This window comes from Prunus dulcis, chromosome 1, assembly GCF_902201215.1.
Source record: "Prunus dulcis chromosome 1, ALMONDv2, whole genome shotgun sequence".
Classification (NCBI taxonomy): Eukaryota; Viridiplantae; Streptophyta; class Magnoliopsida; order Rosales; family Rosaceae; genus Prunus; species Prunus dulcis.
Genome location: NC_047650.1, coordinates 6,804,547 through 6,820,028, shown reverse-complemented (window position 1 = coordinate 6,820,028; position 15,482 = coordinate 6,804,547). Strand labels below are relative to the sequence as shown.

Genomic DNA, 15,482 nt, shown 5'->3' with positions numbered 1-15,482 from the left:
ATAAAACCACACCAACTGCCAGAATAGGGTAACTAACATATTCCTCAATTCTGGTTATCGACTATAACCAGATATCAGAGCAGTTACTAATTAATTACAAGACTTTAGGTAAATTACAATAAAAACCTACATTTCGGAAGTAGTTTGGAAGCTGGAAGTAGGCCTGGTGGTGGATTCCTGCGCTCTCAACTGCCTGGGGGGCGCAAAACATTTCAAAGTGTGAGTGGACCAAAAATAAAGTTCTGGGAAACTGTATATGAACATAAATAACCCCCACAGTAAAAACATAATATTCATAAGAAAACTGAATCTGTAAACTGTACTTGAGTTATGATAAGTCCAAAGCATTTAGGTAAACATATATATATACAGTTATACACACAGAAGTATAAGCTGCTCGATATTAAGAAACTCAAATAAAATCACTGAAATCAATATTCGCATAATTGCACTGAAATTCCTTTAAAGTTACCAACTGGGTGTACCCTTTTAATTCCGTCAATTCCTGGTATCCGTCAATTCCTGGTATCCGTCAATTCCTGGTAACCGTCAATTCCTCTGTTAATCCGTCAATTCCTCTGTTAATCCGTCAATTCCCCTGGCAGGTCTCGGGCGTCACACAGGCTCCCCGAGCCGCAAACTGGCGAAATCAGGGGACTATGATCAGCCTGACCCGCCGGCAGGTCCTCGAGGACACGAAGTCAGCTCGAGTCGCTCAGGCAGGATACAGGAGACCGTAGTCAGCCTGATCCGCTATCCTGGCAGGTCTCGGGGACATAAGTCAGCCGAGCCGCAATCCTGGCAGGTCTCGGGACACCAAGTCTGCCGAGCCTCAAATTCTGGCACTCACGGTCCGAGCGTCCCCGAAACTCGTGAGGCAACTGTCAAGTGCACTGACGTAACTGGAAATAACCTGGATGTCCGTAGACATCATCATATCCGAAGGCAACATAAACCGAAGGCAACATAAACCGAAGGCAACCTGGATGTCCGTAGACATCGTTTTATTTGACGGCAACCTGTTTCTGTAACTGGGTACCCACATTGGTTTAAGAACAATATATATATAAACTGCTGAGAAAATGTAATATAAACAGAGAATAATATTTCTGAAAAATCTGTTGAATAACTGCATCTGTAATTCATCTATAGCTGTGCTGCCCCAAGAAAAGAGAAAACTTCTGAAAAGTCTGATAAATAGCTGACTTTTGTTAAATCGGAAACTATACTGCTATTTAATCTGATGTAAATCTCAAACTCCGCTTTTTGTAAAAATTCTCTGAAATCTGATAATTTAACTGTATTAGTAATGCTACTGCTATTTGTTATAAAAAGCTCAAGATCTGCTGCTCATATAATCTCAATACTGTATATAACTCAAAGTATTTAGCTGCATAAATCATGCTCAAAACTTGTAGAAATACTTATTCCATATCAAATAATGTAATTCATTTGCATAAAATCCTTTATAAAAGAAAGGTCCACTCACCACTGGTCCGAGCTAGCTGGACCTCTTGAAGGTCCCTCCTGTGGTTTAGTTTGGCCTCTGGTGCCTCACATGACTGATTTGGTGTCCAGATGAGGGAGAAACTGAGGTTGGAAAATCGGCCAAAACTGCTGCGTTTTCCAGCAGTTTCCAGCGGCTCCAGCAGGACGGCGGACGGGCTGAGGTTGATGGCGGGAGCTGGCCGGTGCTGCTGGGTCCGTTCCGGAGGGTCGGGGTGGCTTGGAAGGTGGCTGCCCTTTTGGTTTTTCTGAACTATCGGAGGGAGAGAGAGAGAGAGAGAGAGTGTGTGAGTGCTCGAACCAGAAGAAGGAGAGAAAAATAGAGAGAGTTCGGGTACTGTAGCGGTACTGTAGCAATAAGAAATTCAAAATTCCTTTTACGCCCTTTTCGTTTTTAGACCTTTTCTCGTTAGTTACAACTCGAAATTAGGCGTGCCACGTGTCTACGAACTCGTATCGTCAAGCTCTACGCAACGGCGTAGGTGGAATTGCCAAATTCCTTCTCGGTCAAGAAGTCAATTTGTCCCCCCTCTTAAAAGAGGTGAGGACAAAGTCGTCTTTCCGCTAGAATAAATTAATACTAATTTTAGGATATTTTGTTTTGGGTTATTACAACTGAGGTGCTGCCCTCCTCCTCATCACCCCCCATTTGAGCTTTTGCACAGTGGGGTTCAAAACCCTAGGGATTCCATTATGCCAGTGCTCCATCAATGGCGGGTTGAAGGGGGAGACGTGAAGTAGCCTGAGCTCCAAGGTTTCATCAAGCGGCTCTGAGGGTATCGTCGCTAGGACCATGCTCTGCAAATTTCAAAATGGATGAGCAATGAGTTGAATAAACCTAGCCCTCTTCTTAATCCTAGCCCTATTCTCCCAATTTTCTCCTTTTTGAAACTGAATAACCCTTACTCTCCATTGTTAAATGATTTAAAAGAAGTGGGGCCCACACCACATAATGGAACGTCTCTTAATACTAATGAAACGGGTAACGTGAGATAGTTTTTAAAAGTGTAGGGGGATAGTTTTTAAAAGTGTAGGGGTATTTTGAGACGTTTAGCACATATGGTAACCTAAGACAACTTTGAAAGCACATGGGGCATGTACATAAATAAGCCTTTGAAAAAACCCTAGTCCTTCTCTCCCCAAAAAAATTCCTAGAGCCATTTTCACTTTGAGGGGGGAGGAAGTTAATGTTCTTCCTCCCCTCTCCCCTCTCCTCTTCCTCCCTCTCTTCTTTCCTCATTTCCAGAGACAAAAGGTTTTCCCTATTTGTTTTCGTTTTGTTATGATTTTCCTTCAACTATCATAAGTAGCTACTTCTTGAAGTCGGATCTCCACTTGCGTTTTGGCGTCAGATCTCCATCACCATCCTTTTTGCGGTTTATTTATGTTTGGAATAAGTCACAAAGACTCTTTGGGTTATCTGTGTAGTTTTCACCTCTACTTTTGTGAAAGTTTTTCACATTTCCTTTGTGAGAGCTTTTCATCTCTCCTTTTTTAGAATATTATTTATATTGTTATGGTTTTTTTTTTTTTTAAGCTTTATCTCTTTTTGATTTTTCTGAGTTTGCAATCTTAGTTGGGATGCCTATGCCAAAATTTCTTCAATCATACATAATCGTTAGTGGAGGTGCACCAGATTGTCTTAATTTTGATGTTAAACCTCTTCATTATTGTAATGGCCCTTTATGGTTAGTTTGTATTGACCATCTGTGACTAGTGATTTTTTTGGCTGAATTATGAATGCAATTCTAAAATTTTTAAATTTTTTAAGACTATTATTTTTTTTAATCTTGTAATATAAGATGTTAGTGCTTGAGAAAAATAAAATAAGAAACTTTCATTGGAGTTTTTGGGGAGGTGGGAGGGTGAGGAATGGAATGTTTGCCTCAAAATCCCAGTGGAAAATGAACATATATTTATTTATTTATTTTAGCAGAGTGGAAAATGAATTTGTGTGCTAAGATATGGGCAAGTTTTTATTGATTTTTTTACTTTTTAGTATTTGTCTAATCCGAAATGGACAAGTTATGGATATGGATATTGTTTTTTGGAACAGTTGGCATTGCTCAGACGGCCTTTGTGCGCATCTCCTATAGCTGTGGTTGCTCGTTTTGTTTTCAATTTATTTAAGTTCTTGTTTTGTTTTATAAATTAACGCGTGGCATCAATAGAGCATGACACAACCTCATTATGTTTTATAGAGCTCGCACCTCCTGCGTTGCATTATAGCCAAATGTATCACACATCCATGAGGCCATTTTACACATAAGAATTTTCTTATGTAACTACTGGCAAGCTAATCACGTTTCTTTAAAAGCGGTAACGTTCATATCGAATGTAACAACTCTTAAAAAGAGCACGTCTATCTATATTTTCATAATTATGATCTAGAAGTTCTCTTATTGCAATGTGAATACACTTCTTATAATCTGCATTAGAAAAGTCTCGAGTGCATTCAAAGCGTATTATAAATCATAATTTTGTTTGACACTCGTCGAGATCCTCGAGTATGTCTCAATCAGATCCGAGTTTGTTTGTTAAAAACACTGGATCAGATGTTTTAGCTTTACTTTTATATGTCGATGATATTATCGTAACAGGTTCAAGTGATGCTCTCATTCAAGAGGTTATTGATGATTTGTCCTCAGTATTTGAATTGAAAGATCTGGGGTTGTTGACTTACTTCTTAGGTCTACAAATTTCTTATCCCAGCTCAGGTGGTATCTTTGTGAATCAGTATAAGTATGCCAAGGAGTTGTTAGCTAAAGCATGCATGACTCAATGTAAAGCTTGTTCCACTCCCTGTAAACCATATTCCCAGGTACTTAGCACAGATGGTGAATTGTTAAAAGATCCAACGTTGTATCGTCGTTTAGTAGGAGCATTGCAGTACCTTACTTTTACAAGACCTGATATTGCCTTTGCTGTGAACTCTGTCTGCCAATACATGACAGCATCTACAGATTCTCACTTCTTTCAGGTTAAGCGTATCTTGAGATACCTACAAGGTACTCTGCAATATGGCATCAAATTTTCCCCTGGACCTATGCAACTTAGCGCTTTTAGCGACGCAGATTGGGCTGGAGATGCTTCTACACACAGGTCAACTACAGGCTTTGTAGTATTTCTTGGAAATAATCCAATTTCTTGGCAGTCCAGGGAGCAAGGCTCGGTCTCTCGCAGCTCTACGGAAGCCGAGTATCGAGCATTAGCCAATACAGCAGCTGATGTTGTTTGGATTCGTCAAGTGTTGGCTGATATGCATGAGTTTCTGCCTGAGCCTCCTTTACTACACTGTGACAATCTCTCTGCCTTAGCTTTGAGCTCAAATCCAGTGTTTCATTCACGAATCAAACACTTAGATATTGATTTCCACTTCATCCGAGAACGTGTCCAGAGTAAAGATTTTCATGTGCAGTATATACCAACCGATGATCAAGTTGTTGATGTGTTCACAAAGGGATTACATGGTCCTGTATTCTCAAAGCATTGTATCAATCTCAGACTGGGTCGCCCAGCTGAGATTGAGGGGGGATATTTGGCTAAAGGTTAGTCAGCTGGGAAGGTTGTTAGCTGACGTGTCATTATGGTTAGATTGTTAGTATAATCCACGTAATTTCTGCTGTAGTATAAAGTCTGTAATCCCATGTGTATTGGATTCATGAAATGAGAAATACAAAAAGCAAAAGTAATAATTTCTCTAAATTCCTCTCTATGAATATTCTAGAACTCTCTGTCTTCTTCTTCCTTCAGCTTTGTTAGCATATGACAGTCCAAGAATAGTTTTAGGAATTAATAAATCGAAAAACTCATCAACTTTATCCATGTCAATTTTACCAAAGAATCTTGAATCTGAATATTTGAAGAAGCAACCTGCCATCCAGATTAGAGCTCCTCTACTGCGCGGGCAATTGTGGAATATTTTGTCAAACATTTCTCTCTTGCTTACTTTATTTTAAAAACTTTACCAACTCATCTTGTATAAGAGCTCTTGATGCTCTCCTTTAAGAAAAAAAAAAGGGGGATAAATTTCTTATACCACAAAAGTAAATGAAGCTCATACTGTCACGAACCGAAAGTTCATTACCGTCTTGGGCTGGGCATCATGGATTAACGATGTGTAGTATTATTACAAATTGGATAGACATCCTTTAAGAACTCAACATGCGCACAATTTCTCCAACCCCAAACCCCCCATCAAAGTCAAAAATCCTCATTTCCAACGTTTATTCTCAACTTTCATTTTTGTTTTCTTCAAACATACAAGAGCTGAACAGTTTAACTTAAAAGATCCCCTACGGGGAAGTCGTGTGACAATGTGTTCTAGAATGTTTGAACCATAAATATGCAAAGAAATATAAAAATAATTTCGCTTAATATGTGAAATCTTCCTCACAAAAATGGACCAACATTCCTCTTCACAACTTAGAAGGTAAAAAACACCTCAGCGAACTGTGACCCAACCGCGTGCCCAATAAAAACCTAAGATCCAAGTAGATATGGAGACATGCACGGTCCTACATCCAGGCTAACCTACGTTGTAGCCTAGGTGAGTTTATTTTTTGTAGACTAAAATAATACCACAGCCCAGCCCAGCCCAGCCCACATGACATCCCCAACCCAGCCAATTAAAATCTCATTAACAAACATATCTTACATGTCTGACAAATAAGTTAATAACAATACAAAAGTAGGGTAAACTCCAGTAAATCCCTCAATCTATAGGGTCATTTACAAGTTTATATCCGATTTTTGGGATACTTAAGAGTACATACTCAATATCGCAGAAAACCTATAATTTGCCCCATCCGTTAGCGAGATCGTCAGAAAATCTATTATCTGTCTATGTGGCATTTGTGGAACCCATTTTTTAATTGACATGGAATTCCACGTGGACAAAAAATAATAAAAAATTTACTTTTAAAATTATTTTTTAAAATTAAATATATTAAATTATAAATTTAAAAAAAATTAAAAACCCTACCAAGATTCTCTCTCTCCCCGATTTCTTCCCCCCCAGATTTCTTCAACCCTAGATCGTGTTCCATTTCTTCGTGTCCCTCTGCCTCTTCAAAATCTCCCAAAGACATCTCGCAGACAACCCCCAAACCCGTATCGACTCCGAATTCACCACAAGGTCATCGATCTCCTCAGCCACATAAAGCTCCTCCTTTGATCGAGCGAAGCTTGAAATTGGGGCTTTTTAGTGTTCTGCAACCTTAGGGTTCGAATTCAAATAGTGGCTCTGTTAAAGGACATGGTAAGATCTGTGCTCCAAGTGATGGATGCCAATGTGAATTCTCAAAGTTTTGAGGAAAACCCAAATGGGTGCCCAGCAGAGATGATTGCAAGAGAGAAAAGAATCTCCATTTCCCAGTTCAAGTCTCTGCGCCATAGTAATCTGGAGCAGAAGTGGTTTTTTTTTATTTTTTATTTTATAGCACAAATTAGATAAAGTTCTTTAACAATGTTGCTTTGCTTTATTTTGTGTGTGTACAAGTACCAAGATTAAAAAGAATAAAAAGAAGCAGGGGATTTGAGGCATTAATTTGAAGCCTTATCTGTGGCTTCTTTTGGCTTTTGTTTCTGCATCTCCCACATCTCCAATCTGTAGTAGAAGCGGTTTTTTTTATTTTTTTTATTTTTTTTCATGAGGCCTTCAGAAACGTCTGTCTCTCTCTCTTTCTCTTAAAGTTCTCTTGTTTCTGTGTCTCTCTACACTTGATCTAATGTTTAGCTTTGGATGCTTTGATTTCTAGCTGTTTTCTTTTCTGGGTTTAATTCATTTTGGATGTTGGATGTCGGGGCTTAGAGACTTGGGGTTGGTGTTAGGCTGGGGTGGGCTGAGAGATTTCAGGCTGCTGGGTAGGGAGGGAGGGATGGAGGGTGGGTCTGATGGTTTTTTTTTCCTAATGGGTTTTGGTGGGCGACAGGAGAGGGGTGGTTGAGAGGTGGGGTTGAGTCGGGAGGAAGAGAGAGTTGGCTGGGTAGGAGAAGAGAGTGGAGATTTTATTTATTTTTCATTTTTAATGATTTTAATATTATTTAAAAATTATTTTTAACATGTATATAATTTTTTATTATTTATTTGTCCACCTGTAAGTCCATGTCAATTAAAAAATAGGTCTCATAAATGCCACATAGGTAGATAACGGATTTTTTGACGATTTCGCTAACGGAAGGGGCAAATTGTAGGTTTTTCCCGACGTTGACGTTGAGTATGTACTCGTAAATGTCTCCAAAATCAAATATGAACTCGTAAATAACCTTATAAGTTGGGGGGTTTACTGTAGTTTACCCAAAAAATTAAAACGAACCCAACACACAAATAAAATCCCATTAACAAACCTACACTAGACCACGTCTGACTAATAAAAAATACAAAGTTACCCCACACGAGACCACTTATGCAAAAAACATTCATTCTCTCTTTGCTGAGTTACCTAAGAACCATTCTTCGGAAAAAAAAAAAAAAAATCATCCCTCCTGCATGTAGTGCAAGCCAAAGCCATCACCCATGTCATTCTTCAAGACTTAATTAAAGGAGGTAATCTTCAATTCTTCATCTTCTTTAATTTGCTTCTCTAAATTTGTTGATGTTGAAATTTTGAAGATTTAGGGTTTATGAAGTATCAATTAGGGATTTACAGTTGAGACTTATGAATTATCAATCATACCATCGAGCAGGTTTGTACATAAGGTAAATTTAGGCCACGCCATTTTGAAATTATGGGTCCATCCCTGTATGGAAAGAGTAAGAGGAGGAGAAGAAGAAAGGGAGAGAGAGAGAGACCAACAAGAGCTCTAGGAAAGTGGAAAGAGAGGGAGAGAGGATGAGAGAGAAAAAATATGGGAAAAGAAGAAGGGGAGAGGATGAGAGGAAGGGAGAAAAGGGGCGGAGGTGAGGGGAGGAGGGGTAATGGCCACCTCACCCCTAACTGAGGAAGGGTTGGTTGTCAAAAAGGAGAAAAAGGACCAAGTTTAGGGTTAGGACATGTCTAAAAAAGCACATTATTCGTGTACTGTATACGTAGTTATTTTTCAATTATAATACATGTTTTTTTAAAATAGAAAATTGTAATAATGCACATTATTCGTGTATGTTATCCTTATTGTTTACATACTATTGAAAAAAATAGAGATAAGAAAATAAAATAAAACAAAATATTATTTTTATTTAATGGTTGAAGTTTTCACCCTATATTTAAAAGAAAATTTTCGAATAATACACGTACGTATAATATATTATCTATATTTCACAAACTATGCAGGGCCTCGATGGGCCCAATGGCAAGCCAATCAACCCTATAGAAAGTGCTTGAGATTGGCATCCTGTACAATCTGAGCCAGGCCTAAGGGAAGCCCTATGACGGCCCAAAAGAAAACTATTTGAAAATAAAGTTAATTGGACCCTTGTATATATTATTAGAACGTGAAGTTATATTACAACAGAAAATAAATTGAATAAGGTACGCATGGAAAAAGAACAAAAGAATTTTAGATTAAAGAATTAAAACATGGGTTTAATTTAAGCCATTTATGACTTGCATTCTGTAGGGAGGCCCTGGGGAAATCGCTTAGCGTCAGTGCAGTAATTATAGATCATGTAGTTTTTCTGCACCCATCTGAGCCTCTCCTGCCTTGTTAAATCAAGCTCTTCTGAGAGCCATGCGTTGCTAGTTGATGCAGAAGAGGAAGAATTTGGAGATGACGATGAGCTGCATGAAGAAGCTCCATTTGATGAAACACAAGCATTTTTGGCATTGAAGTTCCTGTAGGAAGCAGTGAAAGGAGCTCTGCTCCAATCTGTTTTGATAAGCCCACCCCTTGTGGCCCAATCATCTGCATTCCAAAGGCTTGAGTAGATCCTCATTGGTTGGTTCTTTGGGAACGGAACACCGTTGGATTCTTGGTTCTTGAACTCTCTGATGGGAGTGCCATCTACAGAGAAGCTGAAACAGAGCAAACACAGAGTAAAGTTAGTGGAGAATGGACTATAGAAGGAAAAAATACATATATTTAAACCGCAGACCACACGGTGGCATGAGAGATCGCAGACCACTAGTCTGCATGCCAAGTTGCCAACAGTTCTACCACTAAATCTAAGACCGCATTGGCATATTGAAAGTTGAAACTTGATTTGAACAAGATTTGGGTTATTGGGTTACTTACACAATGCGCTGTGGGTTCCAAAGAATTGAATAGGTGTGGAAATCAGCAGTTGGGTCAAACCAGAGATAGAATTGTTGCTCTCTGTTTCCTTTGCCTTGGCTGAAGACATTGGTATGAAGAATGTAAGGATCACCACTCAAGTTCCCCAAGAACTCAAAATCTATCTCATCCCAGGTTGACCCTTTTGAGGATAACTGCAAAAATCAACAAAAATTTATCAGTCAGATACAAGAAAGCTTCAAGAAAATGGAAGTGAAATATATATTCCAAAAATGAACTTACATAGTAGGCTGTGACAGTGCCAGCAGAATTTCCAGGGACAAGCTTGAGCTGCATATCAATCTTGCCAAACAAATATTCATTTTTGGATTGAAAGCCAGAGCCAGAGGCTTTGTCAAGTGAGAGAGTAAGAAGCTCGCCATTGTTGAGAATCTTAGCTCGACCGTCTCCCCATGTTATCTGGAAGTCCTGGTTGAAGTTACCGGCATTGGCAACTACCAAAGAGCTAGCAGCAAGAAGAGCAATCAGTAGTATAAATGAAAGAGATGATTTAAAGGAAGCCATGGGTTTTCTTTGGAAATGAGTAAAAAGAGGAGAAATATTCAGATGGAGAGAGAGATAGAGAGAGCTATGTTGCTTTGATATGAGAGTTTGGTGTGCATAGAAATATAGCATGGCTTGTGCTTTATATAGTAGTGGAGATGATGTGGTTCTGACTGAAGGGAAGGAGATTGGAAGGTTCAATTTGCTAGCTGTGCCCAGTTAGATTTCTCATAAATGCAAAGGGGAATTATTTACAGGACGCGGTTTTGAACAGATTTTTTAAGTGAGGAAAGTGTTTGCATGGGGGAGGTGAGGCCCAGTTTACCTTTAGCCTTCCCTTTACCAAAACTTGGACCATTTGCTTGGTTCTATCCAAAACCAAACCACCCCACCACCGACAATAATATTATATATGTATATCTTTATATGTTGTGGAGTGTGGACCAAAAGCCATATCCACACGTTTGAACAGGTGAGAGGAGAAAACAAAATCATCATTAGCATAAGGCAATACCTGTTTGGGCCTAAAAATCGCATTGCATGACGTGTTTGATGTTGCAAACTGTTACGATCACCAAACTCCTTTTTATTTATAATCAAATTTGTTCATTATAGTCTTTATTTATTTTTCTCTCTTTTATCTATTTGTGATTTATATGTTTCATGTGTATATGCATGCCCCTTATAACACCTTAGTAGTATTAATGTGTGAGAAACTCTCATTCTCTCGTAGTTTAGACTATTACTTGTATTAAAACAAATATATACTTATTTATTAATTAGTAGTTTTAATAAAAGAAACTTACATCATTTTATAAATCGTTGTATGAAAATAAAAGATTTTAAATTTTAAACAACAATTAGTTTCCTCTCATTATCTCCTTTTTAAACATTATATATGTTTTCAAAACCCTACACATGGATATGGGCGACTTATATTTCAAAGGTTGTCACCACCACGGTCAGAACGGGGTAGAAATAGCTTCAATGTTCAAGGAATTAGTTCTTTAACTAGAAATGAATTGTTCAGAACACGCAAGTTATTCAAATGTGTTGTCATATAACCATTGGTCATGATAACAGTCCAAGACTCGCCTCCTACGACTGCATCGCATCTCAAAAATTGAAACCTACTTTCTGACTTTATTTGGGGAATTGATCCTCAAGAAAAGCTTCTTGCAAACTCAGAAAAGAACAAAATTCTTCTTGGTTCTACTCTAGTCATAAAGGACAATGGTAAATCAGTATTGCAACCGAAATCAGTAATACATATAATTGAAAACTAATGATAGATACTATTAATAAGAATACACAATTCTAGATTAAGGTTGGTTTTTGAAATTACACTAATATCTTTACAATTTCAAATTATTTTCACAAAACTCATTTCTTTCATTTTTCATCTAAAAAATTGACAGTGAGTAGAGCTCATTTCTTACATTTTCCATTGAAAAAAATTGACATTGATTAGAGCTTACAGTGCACGTGCAATCTAATCTTCAAGGTTAACATTGTCATTTGAAAAACAAAATTATGACATCAACAATTTTTAGGTGGAAAATTAATGGTATGAGTTTTTGTGAATGTGAAATCACAGAGGTGTTAATGTAAATAATTCTTATTTTATTACATCCATCTAGAGTTTTATTCTACATTCAGGAGGGAGGCCTTGAGGGAAGCGCTTTATATCTATACAATAGTTATAGATCATGTAATTCTTTTGGACCCACTTGAGCCTCTCTTGCTTTGAGGTATCAAGAACTTCTTTGAGCCACGATTTACTGGTAGGTCTTGACGTCGAAGATGATGATGAGCTACAAGAAGATGCACCAGAAGACCATACGCAAGCATTGGCGTTGAAGTTTTGATAGGAGGCTGTGAATGGAGCTTGTGACCAATCTGTCTTGACCAGCCCTCCTCTTGTTGCCCAGTCATCAGCATTCCAGAGGCTAGAGAAAATCCTCATTGGTTGGCTCTTTGGGAAAGGAACTCCAATGGATGCCTCTAGGTTCTTGAACTCTCTAATGGGTGTGCCATCAACAGATAATCTAACAACGGAAAATTATAATTTAATTTAATTTAAATTCATCAAATAAATTTTCGTTTAATATGTGGGCAATTTATATTACCATATTTTCAAATAAGAATAACGTGGTAAATAGAATTAGGGTTCGTAAGAGAAAGGTCCATGTAACTCCTATATTATAGACATTTTTCATTTCCCATGAAAAACCCAAAATTAGGGTTTATTTGACCCAAAAAAACCCCTTTACTAATAAAATTAAGAATATAATAACATAACTTGTCAAAGTGTTGATAAAATAACATTTGTTTTACACCCACGTACAGAAATAAAATTTGACATCATAACATGTTAGACTGTTTTCGAAAAATAACATTTTGCTTACATGATGCGTTGGGGATTCCAGAGGATAGAGTAGGTATGAAAATTAGAGGTGGGGTCGAACCAGAGGTAGAATTGTTGCTCTCTATCGCCTTTGCCTTGGGTATATATATTGGTGTGAAGAATGTAAGGATCACCACTCAGATTCCCCAAGAACTCCAAATCAATCTCATCCCATGTTGACCTTTTTGATGATAGCTGCAACAAAAAAGCATATATAATTAATTAATGTAAGACTCACCAGTCTCCAAAAATTAAAAAGTTTTATGCAAATATTAATATAAAATTAGAGGCACGTGACTCACATAGTAGGTAGTGACAGTGCCAGCAGAGTTTCCAGGGACAAGCTTGATCTGCATGTCAATTTTTCCAAAGAGATACTCGTGCTTGGATTGGAAGCCCGAGCCAGAGGCTCTGTCGAGTGACAAGGTTAGGAGCTGACCGTTGTTGAGTATTTTTCCACGGCCATCTCCCCATGTAATGTCGAAATCTCCGTTCAAGTTTCCAGCATAGCAAACCAAAATGGAACTAACCAATAGCAACATTAACAACATTGGAAAACAAAACGAAGCCACTGACTAATTTAGGGTTTAGTTATATTTCTAATTTGATTGGATATTGGTTTGTGTGGGAGGGAGCAGAAATCCTATAAATGCTTTGAATAATGGGTAAGAGAGCAAGAGAAGTATGTATAGTGGCGGGGCAAGAAAGACTTACGAAGGTGTAAAATTTTGGTGAGTTGGTGAGATTTGGGAGGCATGGTTTTGCAATTTAAAAGTGATGAGAGAGAGAGAGAGAGAGAGAGAGAGAGAGAGAGAGAGAGAGAGAGAGAGAAGATAATAATCCCAGAGTGCCAAGTTGTGAGGTAGAGAAGAATAGGTGGACACAGGTGGCAAGGAATGAGAGTAGTCCTTGTTTTGATGTGTGAAAATGTGCATGTCACACAAGTGCACAAACCATGCAACCTTCACTAGATAACACGCTTTGAGAGCTTTTTGACCATTTTTTATTTTTTATTTTTGTCTTGGGGGTTCAGATTTTTATTTGGCAAGCTGCCCAGCCTTGGTCGAATTACTCACCACACTACTAGCAGGTTCTTCCTCCCCTAGTACAAACCTAAATTAGTTCCTTGCAGATAAGTAAATGAATATATTATGCAAGTAGTTTTCAAATTAAAGAATATTAGAGAGGTTTAGCCTACAGGCACGCCGTCAGAGCCCAGGGCCCCTCCCACTGCTTGAAAGCTTACGGTTTAACATTCTATTTCACTCTTTGATGGGGTTTTTTTCACCATTCTCTCACGGTAGTACTTTACTATCGGTCACCCATGAGTATTTACCCTTGCAAGGTGGTTCTTGTTAATTCACATGGAATTCCACGTGTCCCATTGTGAAACAATGGCCACCATTTAAATATAGTGGCTAGGAAAAAATGACTTCTACTCAATTTTCCAGTAGTGCTCTATGGCATCTTGGTTGTGTGTGAGAAATCCTTCTTTCCTGTAATTTAAACTATCATTTGTACTAAAAAAAAAAGAAAATATATTAAAGGGGTTAGAGACAATATGCATTGAAACCTGATCTAGTCTAACTAGAGTTGAACATAGAAAAAGGATAGTGAGGTAACTGATTTTGACATGAATTCTATTGAACTAAACTCACTACTACATTTTACACTTTGCGCGACGAAGAGAATTTCGTCGCGCAAAATACATTGTAGTCGCACAAATTTTAACGCGACAAAAACTTCGTCGCGCAGAATCCGTCGCGCAAAGATCGTGAAGAAAGACTTTGCGCGACCAAGTTTTTTATTGGTCGCTCAAAGTGACTTCGCGCGACGAAAAAATATTGGTCGCGTAAAGTAACTTTGCGCGACGAAAAAATATTGGTCCCGCAAAACTTTGCGCTACGAAACACATTGGTCGCACAAAGGTTTGCGCGACGAAACATATTCGTCGCGCAAAGTTTTGCGCGACAAAAAACATTGGTCGTGCAAAGTCTCAAAAAAATTTAAAAAATAAAAAATTCCCGCGTTCCATTTTTGGTACCAGCCCACATTTTTAGAGTTTTGCGCGACGAACAATAACGTCGCGCAAATATTTGCGCGACGAAATATTTTTTTGTGTTTTAAATTTTTTTAATTAAAATAAACTAATTTTTACTTTTTATTATTATTTCTTTAATATTAATTTATTCAAATTTTTACTTTTTAAATATAATTTAATTGTATGATTTTTTTTTAAATCACTTTAATTTAAATTGATATTAATTTAATTATAGTAATTTTTTCAAATTTTTACTTTTTAAATTTAATTTAATTGTAAGATTTTTCTTAATTACTTTAATTTAAATTGACATATTCAAAATAAAATTACATATGAAAAATAGTGATCAAATTATCCAATAAATATTTATATCTATATATTATTCAAAATGTACACATGAATTAACAAAGTAAAATCCTAATACAAGCATATTGTGGTGGTAGTGGTGGATAATATGTTTTGATAGCTTCCTAATCCTCAACTTTAGCCATCAAAGTCTCAATGATTACCTACAAAAAAAAACAAATATGGTCAAATAACAACAACAACAAAAAAAAGAATGCATAATCTCCCCTAAAATTGTTATACCACAAATCCAACCCAAACTCCAATCTCTCCCTTTTACTCAACCCCAAACCCCACACAAACTCAAAACTAACTCCAAAAACACATATTAATGAAAAAATTTTAAAATTTGGAGAGAATATACCTTTTGGCAAGATTGAGAGTGAGTGAGAATGAGAGGGAGAAGTGAGAGAATTAGATAAGATAGTGATAGAGAGATGAGAGAGTGAGAGATAGTGAAAAGATAGA

General features: G+C 37.5%; 3 protein-coding genes across 3 annotated transcripts; 1 reads left to right on the top strand and 2 right to left on the bottom strand.

Annotated features, from left to right (window-relative positions):
- Positions 1-4,015: 4,015 nt before the first annotated feature.
- On the top strand, positions 4,016-5,059 carry LOC117631925 (uncharacterized mitochondrial protein AtMg00810-like). The gene has a single exon (XM_034365303.1). It carries the CDS (start codon positions 4,016-4,018, stop codon positions 5,057-5,059), a length of 1,044 nt encoding a protein of 347 aa, XP_034221194.1.
- A 3,843-nt stretch (positions 5,060-8,902) lies between these two features.
- Positions 8,903-10,351, bottom strand: LOC117636760 (probable xyloglucan endotransglucosylase/hydrolase protein 23). The gene is made up of 3 exons (XM_034371422.1): positions 9,961-10,351; positions 9,679-9,872; positions 8,903-9,458 (listed from the first exon to the last, which is right to left on the bottom strand). The coding sequence occupies exons 1-3, from the start codon at positions 10,240-10,242 to the stop codon at positions 9,044-9,046; spliced, it is 891 nt and encodes a 296-aa protein (XP_034227313.1). The 5' UTR covers positions 10,243-10,351; the 3' UTR covers positions 8,903-9,043.
- A 1,425-nt stretch (positions 10,352-11,776) lies between these two features.
- LOC117635317 (xyloglucan endotransglucosylase/hydrolase protein 22-like) lies at positions 11,777-13,454 on the bottom strand. The gene is made up of 3 exons (XM_034369659.1): positions 12,931-13,454; positions 12,630-12,823; positions 11,777-12,269 (listed from the first exon to the last, which is right to left on the bottom strand). The coding sequence occupies exons 1-3, from the start codon at positions 13,177-13,179 to the stop codon at positions 11,858-11,860; spliced, it is 855 nt and encodes a 284-aa protein (XP_034225550.1). The 5' UTR covers positions 13,180-13,454; the 3' UTR covers positions 11,777-11,857.
- Between the last annotated feature and the right edge of the window lie 2,028 nt (positions 13,455-15,482).

Coding starts and splice junctions, on each gene's coding strand:
- LOC117631925 (XM_034365303.1), top strand. CDS start 4,016: ATGTCTCAATCAGATCCGAGTTTGTTTGTTAAAAACACTGGATCAGAT.
- LOC117636760 (XM_034371422.1), bottom strand. CDS start 10,242: ATGGCTTCCTTTAAATCATCTCTTTCATTTATACTACTGATTGCTCTT. Junction 9,873..9,960: donor GCACTGTCACAGCCTACTAT/GTAAGTTCATTT, acceptor TGATTTTTGCAG/TTATCCTCAAAAGGGTCAAC. Junction 9,459..9,678: donor TGGAACCCACAGCGCATTGT/GTAAGTAACCCA, acceptor GCTCTGTTTCAG/CTTCTCTGTAGATGGCACTC.
- LOC117635317 (XM_034369659.1), bottom strand. CDS start 13,179: ATGTTGTTAATGTTGCTATTGGTTAGTTCCATTTTGGTTTGCTATGCT. Junction 12,824..12,930: donor GCACTGTCACTACCTACTAT/GTGAGTCACGTG, acceptor TTTTTGTTGCAG/CTATCATCAAAAAGGTCAAC. Junction 12,270..12,629: donor TGGAATCCCCAACGCATCAT/GTAAGCAAAATG, acceptor TTCCGTTGTTAG/ATTATCTGTTGATGGCACAC.